Below are 26,173 nucleotides of genomic sequence, written 5' to 3' on the forward strand. Positions count from 1 at the left end.
CATGCTTGAGCTTTCTCTACCAGGTGTATTCACAGACTCTGCTATGTAACCAGGGTACACAATGTGTTGCCTCTCTCTCATAAGGCTTTCCCGCCCTACCACTAGAAACAGTCCTTTGACTCCGCTCAAGCTCACACCTCCCCAGCACCATCTGTCACTTACTGCTGCTTCCTTCAATTAACAGGAACCAGTGTATGGCTTCGCACGTGGGTTGAAAATGGAATACACTTACTTGTGAAAGCGTGCCACCCCACCCAAAGCACAAACATGTATTTTTTCAAAAAAATGTGCAGAACCAATGGGGCTTAACGAGCGCAGCCATTTGTTATAACTCTTAGTGCTTGATTCACGGGAGCAGCAGTCTGGGATGTGTACAGAATGGTGCAAGGCACAGACCATGCTGTAACCCTCAGGCCATCTTTTTTGGATTGACATGTGTCAGTGTGGGTGCTGCAAAAATCAACCTCCAGCACCTCCCAAGAGGCAACTAAGAGCGTAGGGAAGGTGGCTTAAGGAACTGTTAGGAAGAGCACAGTGAGAAGATGGGATGGCTCACTGCAGGGAGCTAGATGGGCCCTCTCACAGGCCTGCCAAGCATCAGGCATCAGGGGTTAGACTAACGCATTTTAAGCGTGGTGTGCGCATCACAACACTAAAATGCATTAGTCACGCATTGCCACCCTGACCACTCCATTAGGCGCACTAACGAGGAGCTACATTTTATTATCAAGTGCGCTGGCACTGAGTGCGTTGTCTGCTACGCGAGCCAGCTATGTAGAATACACTGTGGCCTCTTATTTTTAACAATCCAACATAGACCTCTTTCAATAAACTCTGTTCAGCGGGCTGGGGGTTTAAACCAGCCAAGTCAGACAGCTTCTGTGTCCCACGTGGCCATTAATAAACAAACAATCCATTATCCCTAGGTGGACCCTGCAGAGCCTCACGTGGACCTGGGGGTTGGTGCCTTGCCTGTTTCTAGCACGCCCCACCCGAGTGTGTCCAAGCGCTGTTTTATCGCCCCACTTAGAAACAAGCAGTTGCAATGCAATAGGTCTAGCATTTTTTAGAGTTGGGGCTACTGGCGTTGTAAATGACAATGTCTTTTGCCTATGTGTTTTGGTTTGGAGTGTAGTGGGTGTACTATTGAGAGCTCTGGTGTACACCGATTGTGGTGAAAATAGAATTAATAATTCATGTATTTCTGAATTAGCTCTTTAAGATTGACTGCCACGACTGATTTATACATCTATACAAACAGTGACAGCAAAATATAACACATAACTTCTCAGAGCTTCGGTGCCACTGCACCTGCTGCACCAATGATAGCTTCACCCCAGCGTTCCTGGCATCACGTCAGAATGTTCTCATACTGAAGGCGACCTACTTCCGGGCTTAGAATAATGGTTTTGTGTTTTTGATAATAAGAACACGTTAACAAAAAATAACGGTTTGAAAATCATCGACTTGAAAAATGACGACCATGAGGAAGAGAGAAAGCGAGAGAAATCGAGAGAGCGATGGAGAGAAAGGGACAGAGACACGGGTCAAAAGCCAACACAATAGAGTGGATTAACAACTGAGCATGGTTGGAGTGGTAAGCCTGAGATCAGTGAGTCGAGAAGCATCAAGACATCCTAGAGTAACAAAACACAGCACACCTCCTGCTAGCTGCCGCATCAGACTACAAGAAGGATGTGTACGTACATATCTGGCTACAGTGGGAAAAAACTGTCCGTATGAAAAGGCCAAGGGAGGACGTTTGCATACTGCATATGCTTGTATCTCTTGTAAACTGGTGGTACTTTGGCTGTCTATAGGGTGCGCACCAGTGTACAGTGGAATTCTGTTTCCCGTGTACAGAGAGAGGCTCTGTGTACGAGTGTTCTGGACCACTGTGCACAGTGAGTGCCGCTTGTGCCTCTGTGTACTGTGAAATACTGTACCTCTGGGATTGGCCCCTGAGAACATGTGTTCCGAGAGTCCGTATCTATGTGCACTGTAGGAGCCGCTTTCTACGAGTTTCAGTACCTCTGTGCACAGTGAGTGCATGGCCCCAGTTTGTGCCTGCAGTTATTTCTGTGAACACCAAGGGGACTGTGCCTGTGTGTGTGCCTGTGGCTTTTATTTCTGTGCCTATATGTGCGTGCAGTGAGTGACTGTATCTTAATGTACAGTGAGAGGCGGTGTATATTTGCTTTGGGAACAACCTACACCTCCGTGTACAGTGAACGCCTGCCCTGTGTGTAGAGAGTGCCTGTGCCTCTGTGTACTGTGAGTACTGATAGTCTTTGTGTCTCTCTCTACTGAGAGTGCCTGTGTCGTTGTGTAAAGTAAATGGTCGTGTATTTATTTACAGTGGGATCTGGTGACCTATGTATACAATGAGTGCCCGTGCCTCTGTGTACTGAGTGCCAGAGTCTCCGGGCACTCTTTTCATAACTCGGTGTACAGCGGGTCCCTTCGTGTCTGTACGGAGAATGTCTGTGCGTCAGTGTACAGAATTTGAGTAAATTCATGTCACTGCATGTGTACAGGAAGTGGCTGTTCTTCTGTACCACTTCCTGTCTAACCATGAGATAGACTCTGCCTCAAAGAACAATGAGTGCTAACACCTAAGTGTACCACGAATGTCGTGCAGCTCTGTTGACAGCGAGTGCCCTGTCCTTTGTACAGTGAGAACCTAAAGTAGCACAGTGCTATGTTGGGGTTGTGTGCCTCTGCTTGTGATGACTACTCTGTACCTCCATAAACAATCTATTGCATGTATCTCTGGGTTTGTGTGTGCCCTTTTCGTTGTGTAAAATGATTGCCCAGTAAAGATCCCTCTACTTCCATTTACTCGAGTGCCTTGAACCAATGTGTACACATGTGGCATTCCCCTTGTGCACCATGAGCACCCTGCACCACTGAGGACAGGAATGGCCTGCAACTCGGTGTAGGGGTGAGTATGGAGGACGATGTAAGCCCACATGGTATGACTGAAGATATTGAAAGCACATTATATAGGAGTTTTGTGCTATGATGACTTGAGCACCATTATCCAAGCACTTTGTAGAGCAATATGAACAAAAACGTCCCCCTAAGAAGAGACAGAATTCAATCTCTGCAGTCCTGGCTCATGCTCCCAACCTCAGGAGGTCAATAAAAAGAGTACTATTTTGTTAGGGAAACAATAGCGCCTGTTCTTCACAGTATTACGATAACACCCATAAAAGCTAGCACCGTGCTGAAACATAAAGCATGGCGCCCGTGTTGCAAACATAAATGCGGGTGCTGTGCAGAGACATGTAGTGCGGTGCCCATCTATAAAAATGTAATGCACATGGTGTCCCATAAAGCGGCCGCCATGGTGTTAAAAAAGTAAAAGTAAAGTGTGTGCCCTGCTATAACATGCAGCACCGTGTCCCTGTACAAAAACGTTATGCGGGCAGCATACCATGAAGCAGGCGCCGTGGTAAATCACTAGCAGGAAATAAAGCAAGTAGTCCCTAAAGGAACACATAACCAGCTACAGTGTAAGTAAACTGTAGTTGGTCGGTGCTCCTTGGCAAACACCGGAAATTGTGTATTGGGAGCACTAATCAATAAGGAGTCAGAAAAGAAGAGCAACGCAGGAGTTAACATATGGCAAGCCGCAGGTGGGATTACAGCAGGTCTTGCTACAGCGCATGCGTGCTGCCTAGGTTCGAACAAAAACATGAGGCGCGGCGAGCAACTTTGTTTTCCCTGCTACGTCCACCGCTGCCACAATAGCGCCGCCTCTGGTAGACACACAACCCCAAGTGCTCCTCTGAGGAGGAGGCTGGCATGCAAGACAGGAGCAGCACGAAATACAAAGCATTTCAGAAATCAGTAAAAACAATCAGTTGGTAAGGCCTTTCAGTGTGGAGTGCACAAAAGAGGTGTTGTTTGGCCTCCGTCACTCTTAACCCCTTCGCCGCGGCAGGAATTCCGCCGCGGCGCTGGGGGGGTTTGGGGGCAGTTGCGGTGCCGCTGTGCTCGTGACGGAACCACTCCGTCACGAGTGAGCTGTGCTCATGACGGAGTGGTTCCGTCACGTCTCCGCACACTGCGCTAATCGCCCGCACAGGCGGGGAATTAGCGCCGCGTGGGCAGAGCGGCCGCCAACGGCCGCAGCATGACGGAACCACTCCGTCATGAGCACAGCGCACCCGTGGCTCATGACGGAGTGGTTCCGTCATGAGCACGGAAAGGGTTAATATGGGTCAAGAATGGTGTTGGGCATATGGCCAGCCCATTAAGGGAAAGGTGACGTTACCTAAATGCTGATGCAGGAAGTACTGGCGACAGAAAAATAGTAGAAATTGATTATTTAAATCAGAGGCAGAAGAGACAAGTCCTCCTCAAGTTCTTCTGTGAATTTGGCTACTGCAAACCCCCTGCATTAGCAGCCCTGCCTCCCAGCCAGACTTCTCTTTCATCCGGACAGGGCACATGATTATAAACAACTTATCTGCCCTCCACGTGTGTTTGGAGGGCAACAGGGCACAGGCTTGTGTCTGGTGATGAACGCTGTACTGCTGCTGTATTTAAAAGGCATATGCAAAAAGAACAATTGATGGCCAGAATGCAAGACAATGTCATACATTCACCCAAGTACAGAGATCTGGGCCTAAATCCATCGTTTTTTTGCTCACTATGCCATTCCAGTTTGGACCCAACCATATGCAAATCAGTCTTGACCCTGCGCCCAATGGGTACAGTCTAGCCCGAACTGCCAGGCCAGGTCCTCCCTGGACTGAAAACAAGCATCCTAGGACCAGTTTCTGACTTTTAGCCCTCATCAGCCAGGATAACTTGACTCCAGTGGCATGGAGAGCACGGGACCCACGTCTGGGCATACCCATCCTACTCAGGCTGACAAATGCAAAAAGAACAATTGATGGACAGAATGCAAGACAATGTCATACATTCACCCCAGTACAGAGATCTGGGCCTCAACCCATCATTTTTTTGCTCACCATGCCATTCCAGTTTGGACCCAGCCTTAAGCAAATCACTCTTGACCCTGAGCCCAATGGGAACAGTCTAGCCCGAACTGCCAGGCCAGGTCCTCCCTGGACTGGAAACAAGCATCCTAGGACCGGTTTCGGGCTTTGAGCCCTCATCAGCCAGGATTGCTTGACTCCAATGGCATGGAGAGCACGGTACCCACGTCTGGGCATACCCGTCCCACTCGGGGTGACAAATGCAAACAGAACAATTGATGGACAGAATGCAAGACAATGTAATACATTCACCCCAGTACAGAGATCTGGGCCTAAATCCATCGTTTTGTTTTTGTTCACCATGCCATTCCAGTTTGGAACCAGCCATATGCAAATCAGTCTTGACCCCGCGCCCATTGGGCTTTCAGCTCACTGGAATCAAGCTAGCCTGGCTGATGAAGGGTAATACCCAGAAACCGGTCCCAGGATGCTTGTTTCTGGTCCAGGAAAGACCTGGCTTGGTAGTTTGCTCTGGACTGTTCCCATGAGGCACAGGGTCAAGACTGATTTGCATATGGTTGGGTCTAAACTGGGGTGGCATGGTGAGCAAAAGAACAATAGATTTAACCCAGATCTCTTGACTGGGGGTGAATGTATGATGTATTCAGCATTCCGTCCATCATTTGTTTGCATAGCACTTTTCACCCTAAGTGGGATGGGTATGCCCAGACGTGGGTTCCTTGCTCACTGTGCCACTGGCATCAAGCTAGCCTAGCTGATGAAGGGTAATACCCAGACACCGGTCCCAGGATGCTTGTTTCCGTCCAGGGAAGACCAGGCTTGGCAGTTCCGTCTGGACTGTTCCCATGAGGCACAGAGTAAAGACTGATTTGCATATGGCTGTGTCTTAACTGGGGTGGCATGGAGAGCAAAAGAACGATGGATTTAACCCAGATCTCTTGAGTAGGGGTGAATGTATGATTTATTCAGCATTCCGTCCATCATCTGTTTGCATAGCACTTTTCATCCTAAGTGGGATGGATATGCCCAGACATGGATCTCTTGCTCACTGTGCCACTGGAATCAAGCTAGCCTGGCTGATGAAGGGTAATACCCAGAAACTGGTCCCAGGATGCTTGTTTCCGGTCCAGGGAGGACCTGGCTTGGCAGTTCGGTCTGGACGGTTCCCATGAGGCACAGGGTCAAGACTGACTTGCATATGGCTGGGTCTAAACTGGGGAGGCATGGTGAGCAAAAGAACAATGGATTTAACCCAGATCTCTTGACTGGGGGTGAATGTATGATTTATTCAGCATTCCGTCCATCATTTGTTTGCGTAGTCTTTAAAGATATGGCTGACAAGCTTAACAGATTCATCTCACTGTTGACTGCAGCAGCACTGACTGAGCTGCCCCCCCGAGTCCACTGCCTGCCTACCTGTGGAACGTCAGGAGGGCCAAAGAGTCCAGCACTGAGCAGCACTGTGGCAAATGCAATGTAACAGAGCACAGCCGTCCACCACTCCTAGAAAGCACTTCAGCTGAGCTCCAGTATTTCCCATCAATGGGTAAGTAGTCAGTCTAGAAGGGGCATGGACTGGTTAGAGAGTGATGTCTCTCTGGAGAGGTGTAATGTGGTATTTACCTATGAAAGGAAGAGTTTGGATTTATTGATCAACCTTATGGCAAAGTGTATAGAGTCAGACATGGTCTGGCATTGTGATTTGCCCACAGTAGTGCAAACAGGTTCAGTGGAGCAGGTGTAAAATGTAGGATGTGTCGAGAATTAATTTTTCTTTTTATTGATTTTATTTTTTTGCATTTTTATATAGGGCGAACTCGACCCAAAGGTATCAGAGCACTTTAGATGAGCACCAGTTGCCTTAAAGATGGTCACATTAATTTTTAGGCACGGGGAGATTAAGTGATTTGCCAAGAATCACAAGATGTTTGAACCTCCCCCCACACTCGAACCTGGTTCCCCAGCTTCAAAGTCAGCCGCTTTAGCCGTTAAGCCACATCCTTATAACCTTTTTATATAGTGCTGCATATTGCACTTCTGCTGTTTAAACACTGTATTTATATATATATAGTATGTGTATTGTTCAGCTCGAATACAGTCAAAGGCAGCATAGTGGAATGCAGGGTCAAGGGCAGGGAAACGGTCAACAAGTCACCTTCAAGGTGACTATCTTTGATGATCTTATTGTATTGTTGGTATGCAGTATACAATGAACTTAATAAAGTCTTTCAAACACAAGGTAGGTGGTTGTGGATTATTATTGCATCATGATGTAATGTGTTTTAAAAAGGCTCATCTTCAACTCTTTCCTAAACTGGAGCAGCCTTGGGAAGTCTTGATAGTGGTCGGGTACAGGGCTCCACCTCCCACGGAAGAATATTTTTCCCTTCTGGGGAACTGTGCCTCCATTTTCCCAAAGGAAGCTGCGACCAGCACCAGCATGGAATTAATTAATTAACATATTCGCTTACCGGGTGTCATGAAGTCTAGGACGCCCCTATGCAGCTCAACAAAGACAGTAAGTAATTCTTTATTAGCATGATTAATTGAAACTGTTGCAACAATGTTCACATTTTTATAAAAAATGATCAGGCATTTATGCTTTGTTGGAAACTGTGCTTAAAAGCCTGGCTTCCATTTCTTTAATTGTCCTCCCCCCCACTTTAAATTGCGGCTGTCGCAGTGCGGCAACCGGTGCCGAACTTCACCAGCAACCACCCCTGCTTTTTAATGCGGCCGCCGCGGGGCGACAAACGCAGGAGCCACCACGGGGGGTCATTGGGCTAGCTATGCCACTGTTTCGACTGCACCCAAGAATCTTCCTAGGCGGCAGTTTAGCCGAACGTCAGCTCCATCAAAGCATGTCATGACCACCTGCCTTCAGCTGCAGATTCCCTTAAGATTAAAAGGGGATGTAATAGAGCGCTGCTATCGCTCTTGACAACTTTGCATATACACAGCAGATGATTTATGTCTCCTCTCTCCTCGCCGCAAAGGCGGCAGCATGTCGTTGGCACCATACTGTTCCAAGGTGGGAGGTGGAACAAAGTCGGGAGAATGCTGAGTCGATAACGCACGTATTTCTCCTATGCAGCTTTAGTGAACCCAGTGCCTAAGTAGTGCTGAGGTGCAGACGTGATGTAGCTGTCCAGGGTATTCCAACCATGCGCCCTGCCAGACAGTGATGCTTTGTCTTCTATCAGGGAGACTCGTTTAACGGTTTTATTAGTGTTGGAAAATGGGTTATTGGTAGGGGCAAATGTAGGTCTGCCACTGGCAATAAGGCCACTAACACATGATAGGACTCAGCATAGGTCTTAGAAAATTATTCCTATGCTCAACCCTTGGTAACGTAGCTGCGAGCAGACAGGCTTAACTTACAGACAGGTATGTAAAGCATTTAAAAACACCATTTCAGTAAATAATTAAGCTACAACACATAATAAAAATCCAACACCAATTTATAAAAATAGGAAATATTTAGTATCTTTAAAATGACACCAAAATGACAAAAATCCAATGTAGGGAACCGCAGATATGAATTTTCAAAGATTTAGCAAAATATAGCACTTAGAAGATTATAGCACCATATTGGGATACCTGCTTGCGATAGACCGGGTCAAAGTCAGAGTTGCAGGCCGACTGCGATGGAGCCCTGGGCGGCTACAGCTCGCGGCATGTCCCGTCTCAGTTTCTACCTTCACACTTGGAAACTTTTCTGGAGCTTTTCTCCCAGAGGTCCATCGAAGCTCCCAGCCAGTCCGGATCCGGTGAGGGTTCGCCAGATTGCCTTTTGATGAGCTCCCGGTCAACTTACCTGGAGCGGACTTAGAAACTTTTTCTTTAGCGCTTCAGCGGGGCAACCGCGATGGAAGGCAGGCGGCTTGGCGTTCGCGGTTGCTCCCGGTCACCTTTTCTACGAGCGGACTTAGAAGCTTTTCTGGAGCTTTTTCTCGCGGGGTCTCTCAATGCTCTTCATGTAGCCGGATCCGGTGAGGGTTCGCCGGCTTCAGATTTCGTCTAGTCCCAGTCAAACTCTGGAAGTTGGACCGATGGAGCTTTTAGTGGGACGAACCTGGATGGCTTGGCCGGCTCGCGGTTGAAGGCAGGCAGCCTGGCTGGCCAGGTTGAGTCGGCCCCTCTATGGAGCTTTTTTCCCAAGTTGCTCCAAAGTTCTCCAAACTTCTTGAACTTCTTCCTGAAGTTCCTCAAGGGGTCCCAAAGTGTCTTAAACTCACTCCAAGGGTCTGGAAGCTCCAAGATGGTCCTTGAAAGTTGAGGACTTCAGTTCCCAAAATCCACTGGTACAAAACCCTTACAAATCCACTGGTGGTTCTCCAAGGTGTAGATTTAGTTGGTGATGTCCCAGATGAGTTCTTTTAACTTGTAGCTTTCAGGGAGTCCACTCTTTAGTTCTTTGTCAGCAAGATAATCCAGGGCTGTAGTTTCAAATGGTGCAGTCTTCAGAGGTCAGGCCATAGAAATCTTTGCACAGCAAAACTTCTCAACAGGGCACTTCTTGCTTCAGTAAGTTTCAAGCAGCAGATCTGAGAGGCTCTGCCCCTCTCAGATACTTATTCCCAGTTCTCTGGGTCAAGCAGGAGGTTATTGCTGACCAATGGGAGCAGACCAACTCCCCAAAAATATGACCACATCCTGTAGAGTGTGGCATTATTTTGTCCCAGAGTGCACCAATTCTTCCAAATTCAGAATGGCTGATTTTCCAGCAGAGAGTCAAGAGCTGGCTAAACACCCAAGGGATGGCTTATTTTCATAGACTCTCCCCCTACCATCTGTACATACCTTCCCTAATCCTAGGTCTGGTTGGGGTCAAAAGTGTGGAGTGGAAACTGACACTGTGGCCATCCCTCTAACCCCAGGGGCTCTTGATCACCTCTTCAAGGCAGCCTGGCTAATCCACTTAACTCTGACCAATCAGGACAGACCACTGGAAGGCTGAATTTGGACTTGCAAACAAGAAAGTCTTATAACTTCTTGTATGTACACTTTAGGGGAAGTTCAACAATATAACATTGTTGGATGTATTAATACCATTCTGGGAAGTCTTTAAATGGTATTTCTAGCCTGTGTTCCTATCAGGAGTTATTAGTTACTAACCTCTTGTCATGTTAACCTATGGGCCCTGGGATTTGCAATGGGGAAATGATATGGGCCATTTTTCCAGCACAAGGGCTTACAAAAACATATTTTATAAGTACTTCCCTGATTTCTACAGGACCCCCACCCCATGTGCAACTAGGGGTGACCTCAGGGGTTCTGAATGTGTAGAAATATTGCAGATACTCCCTCCACAGTGCTCCTAGCATCAAAGTTGAATTTGAGCAGCACTTTACCACAATGTGGGGAGTGAAATTTCACTTAACCCGGGTAATATAAAACTCATTTTATAAGGGTGTACCTTATAAATATCTGACCCCCATCCCTGGGACACCTAGGGGAGACCCCGGGGGTTCCCAATATGCCAAAACATTGTAGGTTATCCATTTCTAAGTGCCCACACCCCAAAGTCGAGTTTGGGCACAAATTTACTGTTTTCCCCATTTACTCCGTACCTGTTAAGGGATATGCCGTGTAATTGACTGATCTGCTAAAATGTTATCGTTCTCTGTTGTTCCTAGCATATGCTAATTAAAATCACCAGTTATAAGGTTGGATGTTAAATCCCTCGGTCTTATCTCGTGGGTGTAGATACACATTCATTATCACCAGCTGCAGATCATTGTTATTGTTCTTAACTCTCCCTCTAACTGCCTTTATTGCATTTGTCAAGGACAGCTTCGAGACCAACTATTTGACAGCATTAATGCTTGCTACTGAGGCAAGTATTGCAAGGCCTCCTTTATGATGACCGTATTTGTCACACTTGGTGGCTGGAAGATGGTGCAATCTAAACCCTTGTAAACGAAATGGCTGATCCATCCAGGTCTCCTGTATAAGGATAATGTCAAATGATTAAAGATAAAGCAGCAGCTGAGGGTTCGATGTTTTGCTGCCCAAGCCGTTTATGGTCCAAGAGCATAAGCGTAATATTTGTTCCAGTTGGTGTAGAGATGTTGCTCTGTCATGGGTTGGTGTTCCAACCAGTTATTGTACTTGCTAGCCAGCCCCAATCTCGAGATGTTAAAGTTCCTGCCTCATGAGGAGAAGCCTGCAGAGAGCCCGATTTATTTGTGTGCTTAGGGGATGCACTCCGAGCCCCTTTTAATACGGAGTAGGTGCTTGTCTTGGAATTCGCACAGGGGGATCCTTGATAATCATTAATCCTAGCTAGCAATGGTTCAGGATACCCCGGATTAAAGTAAGGCTGTAACTTTATTCCCCATGGTCTTAGTTGTTCTTATCCGTCCAGAATTATTCTAGCTATCCTGGACAATGGCCATGTTGCTTTTGTAGCTTCGTTGCCTATTGGTTTGGTGTATTCTACAAATTCTATGGATGTCAAAACAGAAGATTTTAGATCCTTTATTCTGCTAATGGCTGTTAATAACGGTAAGATGTTTCCCCTGTTTAGAGTGTCACCTCAAACCTTCAACTTGTATTCGGGCAGAAAAAAGGTGGTGCTTTCTTCCTTCTGCTTCTGTAGCTGTTGTATGTTTTACCCGGTTTCTGGCATGATTAATGAGACAATTTGTTCGATGGAGAAGTAGGGCCTGACACTGGGACTGCTGGAGCTGACATCTCCAGGGAGACTGGTTGTATAGCTTGAAATAATTGCATCTCCTGATCTTCTTTCATTTTTGCTGATTCATTGATCGATCATTGGTCTTTAGTCCCTTGTGGTTGATGATGTTTTTTTATGTATCAACCTTGGGGGTCCCATTTTCAGTGGTTAGGTTTGGATTCTCTTGGGAAGTGGCCACCTCATCCTGTGGGCAATACCTGCCTCTGGTTGCGGAAATAGCTAATTCCTGAGACTTTTCCTCTTCCCCAAGTGCTACCCCATCTTCAGTAGAAGCACCGTTTGGATCCAGGGTGGGTTGTTTGGCTTCAGTTTGGGTGTCTGTTTCTGAATCATTAGTGGCTTGCAATGCCGCATTTTTTAATGTTTGAGTTGTGGAGCCTGTTCAGAAGTAGGCTGCTGTTATATGTGTCTTCCTTGTTCTGCACTTACTCCTCTGTTTTCGTTGTTGCTTTTGGATCTTAAGGGGCAGTTGGGTGGGCTTTGTACCCCAGAATTTGGGGGGATTTTCTTGGCGATGTCTGCCCCCAAGTGGGGGAGGCCAACTGCCCTGGGGGTGCTTGCTCTGTGCTTGCTCTCACATAGATAAGAGAATTCTCACCTTGGAGATGGTCGTTTTTCATGCACGTCTGCTCCCCTGAGCCTCCTGCTCCACTTGATCAAATGTTGAGTTAGCTGCTCTGCTCTTCAAGGCAGGGCCACCTGAGAGTCTGCTAGTGATGTTTTAGCTGCTATCTTTATGTCCGTCAAAAGTTCTCCCATCATAAATGGCAAAGCTGATATTTTCTCCATAATTGGGACACAGGTACAACTTATTTGGGTTACCTGCATATCGGTTTGAGCTTTACGTGGGGATTGAGGAATAATTTGCTGATGATTGGAGTGTAGGCTGGCAATGCTGCAGGCATTGATCCCAAGGGAGAAGCCTCTGACTGCATTTGTCTGGTGTTTTGCATTTTTGACTTGTTCAGCACAGAGGAAGCCAAAGGCAGAGTATTGACTAAAAAGGATTGACTACTTGTCATTATCATGGGTGAGATCACTTCAGCTGAAGTGGTCATTGTGGCTTCCTTGTTCGTTGGAGGGAGGTCCATTTTAAGAGGAATTCCCACAAATTAATCTATTTGTAATTTCTTGAATGAACTGTTGCTGCTTGTCCTTAGTAACAACATCTCCTTGCAAGCAACCTTCTCCTTGGGTTCTGTCTTGGCCTCTGACACACTGCTGTCCTTGTGGTTCTCCTTATACACTTATCTTACGGGCAAAATTGATCCTATTTGAGCCCCGCTGCTCAACCGTTCTATTCTAGAGGGTCTGTTGTTTTTCCTCTCTTTCCAGAGTCTTTCACAAGCCACATTGGTTGGTCCACAATCCCTGACTGTAATGGAGACGGAAGTCCATTTACCCATCATTGCTTGAGTAGAGTACTGATCTTGTATCCATTATGAAAGATAATTTAGTGTATATCTTTGGTTGATAACCTGATGTTATGGCCAATTGTGGTGCATCCGGGCTTTAATGCAGGGGAGAAGCTAGAAGAACCTAATCCACGTGGGACTTCTTTCTGTTTGTACCACTTGCATCTTGACAGGTCATTTTCCTTTTCTTCATTGTTGAGGAGATTTGGGGCCTTATTCTCCCTGATCTCCCTCTTTCTCAAATGTATCTGTGCCTTATCTGCACCTAATCAGATGATGGCTTTTTCCTTTTAGGATACCTTCCTTGTCTCCCGCAATGTGTATTCAAGCTCAGGTAAGCGTCTGCCTGTGGGGACTATGACAAGGTTCTCAAAGTGAAGGTATCAGTGGTGAGAATAGCAAGAGTAACAATAAAGGTAGCAATAAGACTGTCAATGGAGCAGACAGTAAAGCGTAAGATTAATCCAGCGGAGATTTGCCTAAGCAGTAGTTGACATGAGGCCTTGTGCTGCTACTTGCTGCAATTTGCAATTAACCATAGTTGCTTATGACTGCAATTTTTTTGTCGTTTTCACCTCAATGCAATGCCCCAGATGTAGACCCCTTCTGGCTAATTTCGATATTCCTGAGCACTGGAGAGTGCCTGTAGGTTGGCTATAAGTTGCTCCTTTGTTTCCACTACCAGGCACTAGTGGTAGTAAAAGTTTCTTGATACTCACACCTCAATGTTCCCTATTTAATACAGTCCTGGACTACAAACTCTCCATTGACCTGGTCCCTTCCAAAAGTCCAGGCTTCGGGGAGGGCACTGCAGAGTCAGACTGGAGGCGGGCAAAGAGAGGCAGCAACCGGCAGAAAAAGGCGGAGCAGCAAACTGCACTACAGCCAGTTGGGCACACTTCCGCTGCACATCACTTTAACCCCTCTAGCCATGGTAACCCTAATGGTAACCACACTAGGATACTCATACCCCGATTCACCGCCTGTCTAGGAAAGGTCCTGGGTGCAGTTTACACCAGATATTCCCAGACTACTAGCCCTCACAGGGTCCGAGGCTCTACCTGCATCCACCTGCTCCCTACCCGCCAGGCCCCACTCACCACACTCTGGCTAAGACTGTCTTCTATCCTCATGTCAAGCATGATGAGAGGGTGCTGAGGAAAGACTGCTGAATGTTTTGGCCAAAACTGGGTGGAGCGGGTCCCCCCCTCCGCAACAGCAGGGGCCCGCTGCACGCTCCACTCCCTGGAGGCCTGATGTCCTGGTAGAGTGTGAGGCAAGGCGGGCGGTCGAGTGAAGAGAGGTGGGTGACAGACCGAATAGGCGGGAATGGCCCAGTGTGGAAAAGCGGTGCTGAGACAAGTGAGCCAAGGGAACCGCAACCTAAAGTCAGCCGTAACTGCTGGTTGCCTAATCTACATATCTACACTCCAGTAGTTCGCTTTGGTGTTCCTCTAGCTCCGCATGACCTCCGGCATGGCCTTCGGCAGCTGCCGCAGCTCCAACAGATGTATATGCATCTGTAGCAGCGTCAATTCCACCAGAGACTTCCCTTCTAAAGACAGACTGTTCTCCTCACAGCTCAACAAAGGAAGGGAAAATGGACCACTGTAATTTAAATTGCATTTCCGTTTGAGTGTGTGTTGCGAGCTGAAGTATTCTTTTTCTTAATTTTCTTTTTTAGGTTGATTTTGGTTCAGATCGTTGTTGTATTTGGGTTCTGCAAAGATATGAACTTGCACTATTTTACTGCTCGGAGTTATTGTTGCTGTCTCTAACACTTTTGCAGTACATCCTTACTTGCACAGCATTGTGTTGCATTCTCACTTTCTACTCATACCACACACAACATTCTCAGTGTATTAAAATTTCTAGGAGTATCTCTGGATTCCATCTAATACACAGAATTTGAGGAAAAAAGCTTTAGATAGAAAATAGAGGCAATATCTCATTGGGGGATGACTGCTGGCCGGGCCTTAACTCCAATAATGAAGGAGAGCTCTAGGCCGGTTCCAATAATGAGACTGCATCCGTGTGAGAGGATCATGGATCAGATCGGAAAGTGATATTTCAGTTGGTGGAATTCCATTCAATGATGACTCATCTTTCAGTGATTCCGAAGAACATGGTCCTGCAGCACAACATGGCAGTTGTGATGTCTCTTAGCAGGCCAATTTGTTCAGCATGGACAGTGGCACTGTAGTCCAGTCCAGAGTGCAGGAAGGTTCCTACAGAGCAATGAAAAGGTACTTACTCAGCAGCCCCATAAAGGATTTCAGACGCAAATTCCTACTTTCACCAGAGATGCTGGATGTAAAACCAATACTGCAATTTTGGTCCATTGACTACTTCCTTCTTTTTGTGGATGAAGGGTTATCCTGCAATCAGATTTAACTGCCTAATAGTTTCCGAGGGAGCATGGAGGCACTTTGGCACATCATAGTATGGCACACCTATAAACTTGCACTTTACTTTGGGGGAGGGGGGCAAGGACTATAAAAAAATTGGGGGACCTGACACTGTTTACGGGAATATTGCACAAACCAATAGTACATCATACTGGTCTTCTTGTGCATTTAGGACAACACCCATGTTCCCATCTAACATGGGCAGAGTTTGTTTTTTGATTCTTTACAGTGTGCTGTATTTCAAGTGCAACTCTGCAGCATTGCCCCAGGACCATCCAGTCAATCACAGGTTATACAAAAATCAGCTTTTTCTTGAACAGTTGTTTGATACGTTACAAGAGGTTTCTACTACAGGGAAGAAAGAAGCAGTCAATGAGTCTATGATCCTGTTCAAACGGTGGCAGCTGACAAGGCAGTACATACCAAGTAGAGCTTATACTGCATGGATCTGCTTATATTGTGTGAGATGCTCCAGTTGTTATGCATACAGCCAGAGATTGTTGGGAATGAGTCCAATATAAATCTTACAGGTTTCCCTTTCACATTAGAAATGAGTGAAAAGACTACTTGTTCAATCACTCTTTCATAAAAGTTATACTATTTATGTGGACAATTTCTATACAGGAGCCCAGCCTGTCAGCAACCTATATATTGCATCTCAACAAACTGCTGACTGTAAAATGTTCTTAGACAGGTGGAAAATTCATATGCTCAGAATAATTCATGATGACAGCACTTCTGTGGTCATTGTGTGGGATCAGTTGGCACAAGTGCACACGCCCAGCTGTATGCTTTATTATAACAAGTACATGGGTGGAATCGAGAAAACTGACAAGTTATTACACCAAAAAGCAACTTGTAAAAATCATTGCACATGTTACAAGAAGTTGGGCATCCATCTGATCCATTTGGCTTTGTACAATGCATATGTTGTCTATTGCCAGACTAAAACAGGAAGACTGATGTCCTTCCTTGATTTTGAGTTGGTCGTTATGTTTTAGAAGTTGAAGACTCATTTATCTGTTGTGAAGAATATTGCAAAGCAGCAGGATCAGCACTTTGTGGATTGCACTGTGCAACAGAGAAAAAGAATCAACACATCACATCCAGGCCAGTGTTTTCCATCTTGCGTCACCTTATTCCACAAAAAAAGTGAAGTACTAGAAAACTGACCGAATGGGGGCAAACAAATTAATTGTGTGACTTTAAATGGCCATTCATTGATACATACATTCGATGGCCCATTACCTGGTTTGCTATGTAGTCTTTCAAATTCTTCTATCCAGTTAGGAAAATAGCTCTCACACAAATACCACCCTAATCCAAAACTGTTTATTTTTTTATAGATTAGATTTGAGGTACAGTGTCTTTACTGACTCCGATAAATAGATACACACTGGTCTTACTTGTGTTTGCTTGCCACCTTCTTCCTCCTTCAAAACATGGCTGATGTTATGTAGGTTGTATTACAAGTGCATTACAGTCAATGCACTGCACCTAACAGTGGATGGAACATCTGTCACGTTTTGACAGAGTACCTTGTGAGAAAAACCCTAAGGTTCTTAGACTTTCTGGAAGTGCTTTTTAGGTAACTTAGGAGGTTGCCTCAGCATGTTTCCCACTTTTCAAACATACTTTGAAACCCCCCAACGTATTACAACACATTCAAAGGATTTAGATTTAGTGCAGTGTGTGTGCAAAGGTGCAAGAAAGACAGGTCATCCTGAACCTATGCAGACTGCCTAAAGGAGGCATTAGTAAAGGGCCACCTGCACAGCAGTAGCGATGAAGAGATAGTCAAAGCTTAGTCGTTCTGGAAATGCATTTTGGAGAACCCAGGGAGGTCTGCCTCAGCATTTTACCCCACTTTCCAAACGTAGATATGCTCACATTCCTCAAAATGAAGAATGGGGCACAGGACGTATCCAGACACCCCTTAATTTATCACCACACATTGGAAGGAGTTGGATTTAGGCAACTGAGTGCACTAAAGGCACAAGAAAGATATGTCCCCCGAGCGGAAGCAGGTTGCCATGGAAAGGAGTTAGCAAAGGGTCACCTACACAGCATTAGTCAGTGAAACAGACACATGAAGGGATATAGTCAAGGCTTAGCCTAGGATTGTTTTCATATGGACCTCATGTAGCTAATAGGCAAACGATCAAAGTTGAAATGACACAGTTCACTCAACAAATAACTACACAAACACACACCTCTCTAACCATGCATACATGTCGGTCTGTCTGTAAACTCTACACGATTATGGCAGTTGTGCGCTATACAAATGCCAGATAACATATGGGGGATCCCTGGTGTTAGATGGAAGGATACAATGTCAAAGCATGCCACACTATGTGGGTGAAGGTCTACTTTCCTTCACAAGTTTGATACAACAGTCAATAGAAAACAAAATACATAATAATGAAGGCTCAATGGAATTTTGGTATCTTGGATGTACATGGTTATTGACCATCCACCATCCTCACAATTCTCCTTACTATAAGTATTCTAGCAGGTATGTGTGTGCTTTCTTTATACGAGAGGAAAGGTTTGAAACCACACTCAGAAAAAGTCAATGGAGACTTCATGTAGGATGTGACTGGAGTATCTGGACTCAAGGTCGTCCTGCATCAAGAAAAATCTACCAAAGCTAGACATTTCTTAAAACTAAACACCCAGGGATTTAAGGTAGAGTGACTTATGTCTGAATCAGAATGCACTGCCTATGACCTACTCTGGGTAAACTACAATGTTTCCGCAATTCCTGCAACATAAAACGGTGCCCTACTACAGTCAAATGATGCACATTTTGTCCGGGTGCCTGTGTAGAAAAAGGTTCTGAAGGCTAAAGTGCGAAGTGCACAAAAACAAAACTTATTCTAGCAGTAAGGCTTATGGAATTCCAAGATGGCGCTTATATTCGCCATCGACCTTCACTATGTTAGTACGCTTTAACAAGTCCTTTTTAGGATCTGACCAATTGACTAATTTATCAATTGGTGAGTCGTATATGAGGACATTCTTTGAAGTATGATGGGAATGCCATGGACCTTACAATTAGATATTGCATTATCAGCTATTTAATCTCGGAATCTGTTTAGATATGCTTTTTGATACTCTTTAGACCGTTCTAAAATGGCGCCTATTGATGACGGTGGTAGCAGCGTAGATCACATGATTTTAACGGCATTCCGAAAATTCGGATTTATTTGGAGTATTTAACTCTTTATATAATATTTCCAGCCAAATCTGGTAATGCATACAGATAAATATGGTGTGTGGAATATATATTGGTACTAGCTGTGTTTCCTCGCAAATACAGTCGACATATAAAGAAATTTCTCGTAACTTACTACACACTTTAAATTCAATATTTATTTCATTTTTTGAGATATATTGTAACAATAACGTGGGTTGACACAGTGGTTTACGATGGGACATAGACGTCTCTCTTTTAATAAAACTCATTATCGCAGTAAGGCTTATGGAATTCCAAGATGGCGCTTATATTCGTCATCGACCTTTATGTTAGCACGCTTTAACAAGCTCTTTTAGGATCTGACTAATTGACTAATTTATCAATTAGTGAGGCGTATATAAGGGTAACGGCTTTTCGGTCAGAACGCGAACACTTTCGAATGGCGACGTTCTTATGAAGTCGGATGCGTACATGCACTGTGAGTATTTAAGAATTTTTTTTTAAACTTATCCCGAGCTTTCCCTTTTCCCCTTTTTTGCATGACTAATGTGAGGATATTGTAATCGCGTTCCTTTTTCTGGTACAGAATATGATGGTCCTTATATTATTTAAACATTTAGATTATTTATTGACTCGCGGATTCGTTTATCCACTCCAAGATGGCCGATCAAATAATATTAACTCGGCAATATTAAGGAGGGCGGAGACCACACCATCTAGACTAGCACAAGGCTATTAGATTCTTCTTTTTTCTGTTACACGACATAGGATTTGATGGCCCGTGTTTACTCCAAACCTATAGTATACATATTCTTTTACCTGTTGGCTCTTTAACCCATTTAAAGATGGCCGATTTAATAGTATTACTAGGCGATACCAAGGAGGTTTGAGATTACATCTCCTATATTTCATTCCAGACAGGATGTAGCAGGTTTTCAAATAGAGAAGCTGCCTTTTCTCTTTACTTCCCTTTTTTCCTTTTGCTCCTTTTCTGGCTCATTGAGATGTTAAGAACATGGTTTAACATGGGTGTATTTGACACACCTTATGTTTGGAAACTTGACGAGAGTAAGGCCGATAAATGGAACTAGGCATTGAATTTAACGCCACATAATAAAGCTCAGATCACATCACTTGCTGGTGGTAATATGGTTTATATAGTTGAAACCATACTCCTGACATTTGTTGATGATATAAATAACATGCTCAAGATCATTCTCTAAACAAGATTTAGTAGTCATTAGTGGTGGATTTTTCTTTATATCTATACGATTGTGTTTATTGTTCAGGACAGACGATCATCACTGTAAACCTCCGAGTGGAAATGACTCTACTGCCCAGAATACTGTTCTGAATCAACCGGCCGTAACATATTGGTCTAAGAAAATACGCATTATAACAAATTTTGTAAGGTATGTGTTTATGATTCATGTATAGATAAAAAGCATCTACTACGGTGTCTAAATGAAGTAATATACAATACAACCATATAGCTAAATGCAAATGGCATAACCTGAGGCTTCACTGCAGTAATACTTTTTTTGTGGCTCGTTCTTTATATCTGTATAATTGTTTTTGTTGCTTAGGATAAACAATTATCACGATAAACCTCTGAGTGGACACAACTCTACTGTCCTGAATATTGCTCTAAATCAGCTGACCTTAACGCATTGGCTTAAGAAAGAACGAACTATAACATATATTGTAAGATATGTGTCTCTTAGCAATGAACAAATGTAAAGCATTGGTTTGGCTATTTAAATGAAGGAATAATATACAATGTACTCTATGTTTGATTGTGAACAATGTAACACGCTTTTTCACTTTTGCATATGTTTGCTCCTCCTGTTGCTAATTTTACGAAACCCACTGCATGAATTGGTTTTACTATAAACTTTTCTCTGTCTACTGTTTTTCCCCATTCCTTAATAAAATCCAAGATTATGTAAATAGCTGTATAAATTAGAAATTTTGTAATTTTGACTTTGGTGTACATAAATTGTACTTCTTTTTGTAAATAGTTTTTTTTATACTTTTTGTAGCCCTGAAGAAGTCCGTTTGTGGACGAAACGCGTTGGCGGTTGCATAAAAAAATTTAAAGATTAAGAAAAATGAATAAAGGATAAAACCAAAAAGCATCTGATGACATCGATCTTTCTTTGGAAAAACAGTTGTGTCAAATATTACTGTCTGTGTATTATACATGATTAATTCTCTATAAGTGTGCAGGGCTGTTTGTTTTTGTATACTATTGGGGAGACCAAGTGGATTGTCTTTGGCCTCTTCAGATTGGGACCTAGGGGATTGGGTCTCAAGCCCCCTTTGCACCTTTTTCATTTGTATAAATAGGGACGTTAAAACTGGTGCAGGTATCTATGCTTTGATCCCTAATTCTGTATATTGTAAAGTGCGAAGTGCCCCAAATATCAAACTCAACTGTTAAAGGGTTAATGATGAAGTGAAGAAATTATTTGTGTCAACAAAAACTGTAATTGAACTGCTACTTTTGTTAATAAGTGGACTACTGTGAACCTAATCACTCTTAACTAATCTAGTGCACTAGCAGAAAGCTGACTTAGTTATTAATATGTCAAGTGAACCTTGTAAATAAAAGAGTGGACAAAGAATAACATATTTCTTTATAATTAACTCTAGTATTTTTTGTGTATCTCTATATCTTTATCATATTTGGCTTTAAATTGTATTAGATTATAAAGGGCAAGTTCCCTCCCTACTACACCCCTTTGTTCTGTAATTTAGCTAATTGTCAGATGGCTGAAGTAGGTGGAAGCTGTGCAGGGCCACTAATACCTAGTATTGAAACCCCAATTAATTTTAGTAATCTTAGTGTGATCTTAACAATTATTTCTTCTTAACACAGGCTTACAGGAAAAGAGCTTTCCAAACATCGAGGTATGGCAATGTGGAGGCCAGCCCACCACATCCTTTCTATTTTCAAATTTGTCATACTAGAGCAAAGATTTACTGGTACATACAGGTTTAGTTTAGCAGCCCAACCCGGGACTCCCACTGGTTGAGACTGGGATGGGATTGGGCCCATCTAGATTCTACAAGGAATTTGGTAATAATTGTAGAATGTGCAAATTGTTTATGGAGATTGGCATTGGGCACATGTTTGCATACTGTCAAAAGTGTAGCTGAAGGCTGACATGGCAACACTGGAGGGCAGTTATTATGGTTGAAAGAAATATTTGGCATGGACAAAACACCTAGCAGACACATTGACTGGCACAAGGACATAGTATATAAGGAACAGTAGGAAGTAGGAAAGTGGTTGAATATGTATTGTTGTCTTGCAATGTAAAGTGCGTAAGCAGAGTGGTCAAATATCACAGGTCCTATATGAAACGAAGAAAGGTACACACAAAAGAATTCAGATATGGGTAATTGCAGCTGTCTCTTTAAGGGTGGAGAGAATACTTGTGGATCTTGTAGCAAGCTGTGTTAGAGTGGCGGGATCCCTATACAGTAATTATAACTATTGTTCAATGCTTAAGCTGCAAATGTGGTCACTGATATATTTTTCACAGAGATAAAGGAAATCCTGGCCACATGTCTTAACAAAAATTCAGATGAGGATCTTTTTTTCATATAAACCAAATGTTATTGATTTTATTGAAAAGGCAAAACCCAACAGACAGCAAAGATGTAGTATTTACTATCCACATGTTAACCAGCTCAGCAAATAGGACATACATGAGGATAAGCCCCACCATTTCTCGCATATTGTTGTATGTTTTTGAGGGCAGCCCCTCACCTTAAAATGGGTTCTTCGATTTTCTCACACCAGTCAACAGCAGATGGAGAACTTGACAGCTTTAGAGAGTCTGTCTGGCTGCTGGGTAGATCGTCAATTACATTACTAAACACTAAGTCTTACTTTGGTCTTATTGAGTTATGGCAAATAACCCACTGCATGCAGAGGGGATATTCTTTCTACAAACACTCAAACGAGTCCTACTTCTGTATTGGTTTTACAGTGGCACAGGTGAAAGTGAAGATTCCAAAACATTGCTTATTTAGACACATCATGTGCAGAAGGTTGAAGAGAGACAGTGCCTGAAAGCAGGATGATGTATGTATGGACAACAGTATCTCAACAGGTATTATTTTAAAGGCTAGTAAATAAGCATGCACATATAATTTAAAATAAGGCAAGTAGGGAGACTCATTGATTAAGAAAAAGTGCTAGAGGCATTATATTGAAAAAAGGCAAGAGGAAACATTAAATTGAAACAATAATGACAAATTGGGAACAGTTGTATCAGCACTGTTAACAATGAATATGTAAGTAACCCAACGAACTTTGTGCACACAAGTGCTCGTGACACTAAAAGTGGACAGCGCAGGTGACAAGTGGAACAGCGATAGAAGGTGCAAACTGAGAAGACGACAATAATAAGAGGTACTTGAGGTTCACAGGTAGGTATTTACAAAATGTTTTACAAAATTGGGCAAATTTGGTGAACCCGAGTATAGGGTGTCACAAGTTGCGCTGGAATCTCGACGACGTTTCGGTCCATAACATTTAGGATCATCATCAGGACCAGGTTACAGATTGGTAAGTGCTGCTGGAGGCTTGAAGTGGTATTGAAGAAGGGAGGAGCATGGGGGTGAGCGGGCCCCCGGGCCTCCGGCGGAGAGCGGGCCAGAATGCACCAGAGGGCCGCCAGGTAGAGGAGGCACGGATTGCCGATGGAGCAGGATGAGGCTGCAGACCATGCCCAGTATATGCTGAGCATGGACAAAGGCCAAGAGCAGTGAATTTGGGAATACAGCAACTGGTCAAAAATCAGACCCTACTCATATAGCCCATGAAAAAGTTAAGTTTGGAAACAGTCAGATGACGTAACCAAATATTAACAGACTTGTTGGGATACAGTGTCTACGATACAAACTCTAAATACTAATGAAATTTCGCAATTAAAGCAGCTATGCAACCTTAACTTGCACCCTCTAATTTAGTGCTCATGACAAGATGTCACGCAAGACAAAATTTGCAACATGGACACCCTCGACCCCAGGGTTAATTTTTTCTTAAGTGAAACAATAGAAATTTGGCCATGTCAAAGTGGACTGCATTACTTTGAGCAGCTAGAAGCCCACTGCCAAGCCAGTGTTCTACAGAGAGGACCTGAGGTTTGCTGAAATGGTTACAGCAAAGAAGAAAACTGTGTTGAAGGGGATCCTGCAAGCAGAGAAAATGAGGTGATCTCTGCTCGAATGGTTAACACATAGAGCAGGCAGCAGAGGACAATCACTCCGACAAAAAGAATGACGTGTCTGCAGCTCTGCTTGTGTAATTCAGGGAGTGAATGGGAAGAAACGACAACAGCAAGCTGCAGCCAGGAGCCACTGTTAGTGGGCAGAATGCCGGTGGCCAGCAGATAATGAAAGAAAATCCAACAGAAAGTCAGATCAGCAGGAGTCAGAGACCAAACGATCCAGTTATCAAAAATATTTGCAAAAGTCTCTAGCAACCCTTGATTCATGCAGATTCTGAACTAGTCAGAAGGAAGAGAGAATTGAAGGTGGAGTGGCTCTTTATGTGAAGAGGCAAGATGAGGAGATCTTCATAAAATGAAGAACCAACAAAAGCAATGGAAGGGGTGCAGCCTTGGCCAGTCTAGTACTCTCCATCACAGGGGCTCAGGTGCCCATGCGGAAACGATACGGTCTATTATGAAAACAGTGGAGAAAGCAAGTGTGGTAAATACTGGGAAGTGTTCTATATTTCCAAAGATTGTCCCAAAAGAATTTATGAGACACAAAATTACAATACAGAGTGCTTTGAGGTGAAAAGTTCAAAAAATGTAATCAATTGCCCTTTCCCATAACATGGCAAACAACAACAAAGAAAAAAATGAGAGGCTAGTGAACAAAGATTTGCTACAGAGAAACTGCTACTTACAAAGACTCAAGACAGCCAGCAAAAGTGAAGGAACGGGTCTACGGCCACCAGGAAGCAGCAGACTTCATGACTAGTGGGAGAGACAGGGTGGGGGGTAAACGAGCCTTCACCACCTGAAGACAGACTATTTAGATGTTCACTTATGAGAGTGGTTTAACCATGGCATGTTTGATATCTGCCTGACTATTTCTCTCTTGCTCGCCACTCCCCGACAACCATCTCTTCCTTGCACAGGAGTGTAGAACACGTTTGCAAGAATTCATTTTTTTCACTCTAACAGAACAAGGGGTTATAAAAGGAACTATGAAGTGACAAGGAGGAAAGGGTGTAAATAATCAACACACACAGCCCTGTATGTGTTATACAATGGGATATGTACGTATACCTATATATAGCACGTGGGGAATTCACCTGTATTTCAGTTAACTTAATACACATATTTAAGATAATGAAAAACTAACAAATGTTCGAGAATTTCAAACTCCTTAAAAAGAGCAAAAATCGGCCAGTCATTCAAGGTCCTTACAGACGCTGATGATCGTTGAAGTAAATCATTACCTTACTGCTTCTCTGTAATATTTGATTGCAGCTGTTTGGTTGCCTTTATCTGCCAAATTTTTGCCAACATTGTAGTGCACCTGGAGAAAGAAATACCATGAGTTAACATTTAAAGTTTGCCATTATCCCTCAACGCCTTTGTCTACATAAATGAAAACCGAAAGCCAGTTTTTGCATTGGCATTCCCTTTAAACAAATCTCCACCGTAGACCGTTTATAATTACACAACGTATTTAAGCCATACATGCCACTTTGGGATGCAAGTAAATGAGTTGCATCATCTGTCAAAACTTTATAATAACACACAAGTGAAAGGGACACCTTCTCTGGCGCGCACATCTATGCACAGGTGAGTATTACAGACAATTGCATTTGGCTCCGTGGCCACAGGTAAACCTTAATTTAACTGACTTCTCGGTCAAAATCCCATCACTGTGGCCATCTTGGCCATCTCGTTTGGTTCTCCAAGATTTAAACCAGCTGGCTGATCCAGAATGCCTTGAAGTCCAATGACACACGGTCTGCATCACAAAATTAGTGTTGAGTGAAAAGGGAGGTTGGGCAGTTGCAGGGGGGTTTTAAGATAAGACTTGTGGCTTCTTCTCACCCGCACTCAGCTGGAGCAACGGAGAGTTAGGTGTGCTGTGCTGAACTGATCAGCAGGGCGAGCTGGGATTTCCTTGCTCACAGTTTTGCACAAGGAGCCAGGAGTAGCACCAATGGGTAAATTGTGAGCTACTAGAGGGTGGACATCTGTTCATGGTAAGCAGCTCAACTCTGTCCACAGACAAGCTATATGAGGGATTTTGGAGGCTGAGGCTGGGTGAGCTGGATAGAAGAGCAGGCAACAGCAGGATATGTACAGCAGCCCCCAGTGACATCAGGTGACACGCTGACACCCTGTATTCTCTTGGGTCCCTGTGACACTAAGCAGACCCTAGGGGTGGCCTACTGGCCTGCAGGTATAAGAAGGAGGACATTTATT

At 44.0% G+C, this 26,173-nt stretch overlaps 1 protein-coding gene across 1 annotated transcript in view; it reads right to left on the reverse strand.

The window, feature by feature from the left end:
- The window catches only part of TMTC4 (transmembrane O-mannosyltransferase targeting cadherins 4), a 724,433-nt gene that overhangs the window by 251,081 nt on the left and 447,179 nt on the right, over window positions 1-26,173 (reverse strand). Inside the window, exon 12 of the mRNA XM_085622264.1 lies at window positions 25,189-25,268. Within this exon, the coding sequence (XP_085478390.1) occupies window positions 25,189-25,268 (80 nt within the window). The remainder of the gene's footprint in view (window positions 1-25,188; window positions 25,269-26,173) is intronic.

This window comes from Triturus cristatus, chromosome 8 (assembly GCF_964204655.1).
Source record: "Triturus cristatus chromosome 8, aTriCri1.1, whole genome shotgun sequence".
NCBI classification, from domain to species: Eukaryota; Metazoa; Chordata; class Amphibia; order Caudata; family Salamandridae; genus Triturus; species Triturus cristatus.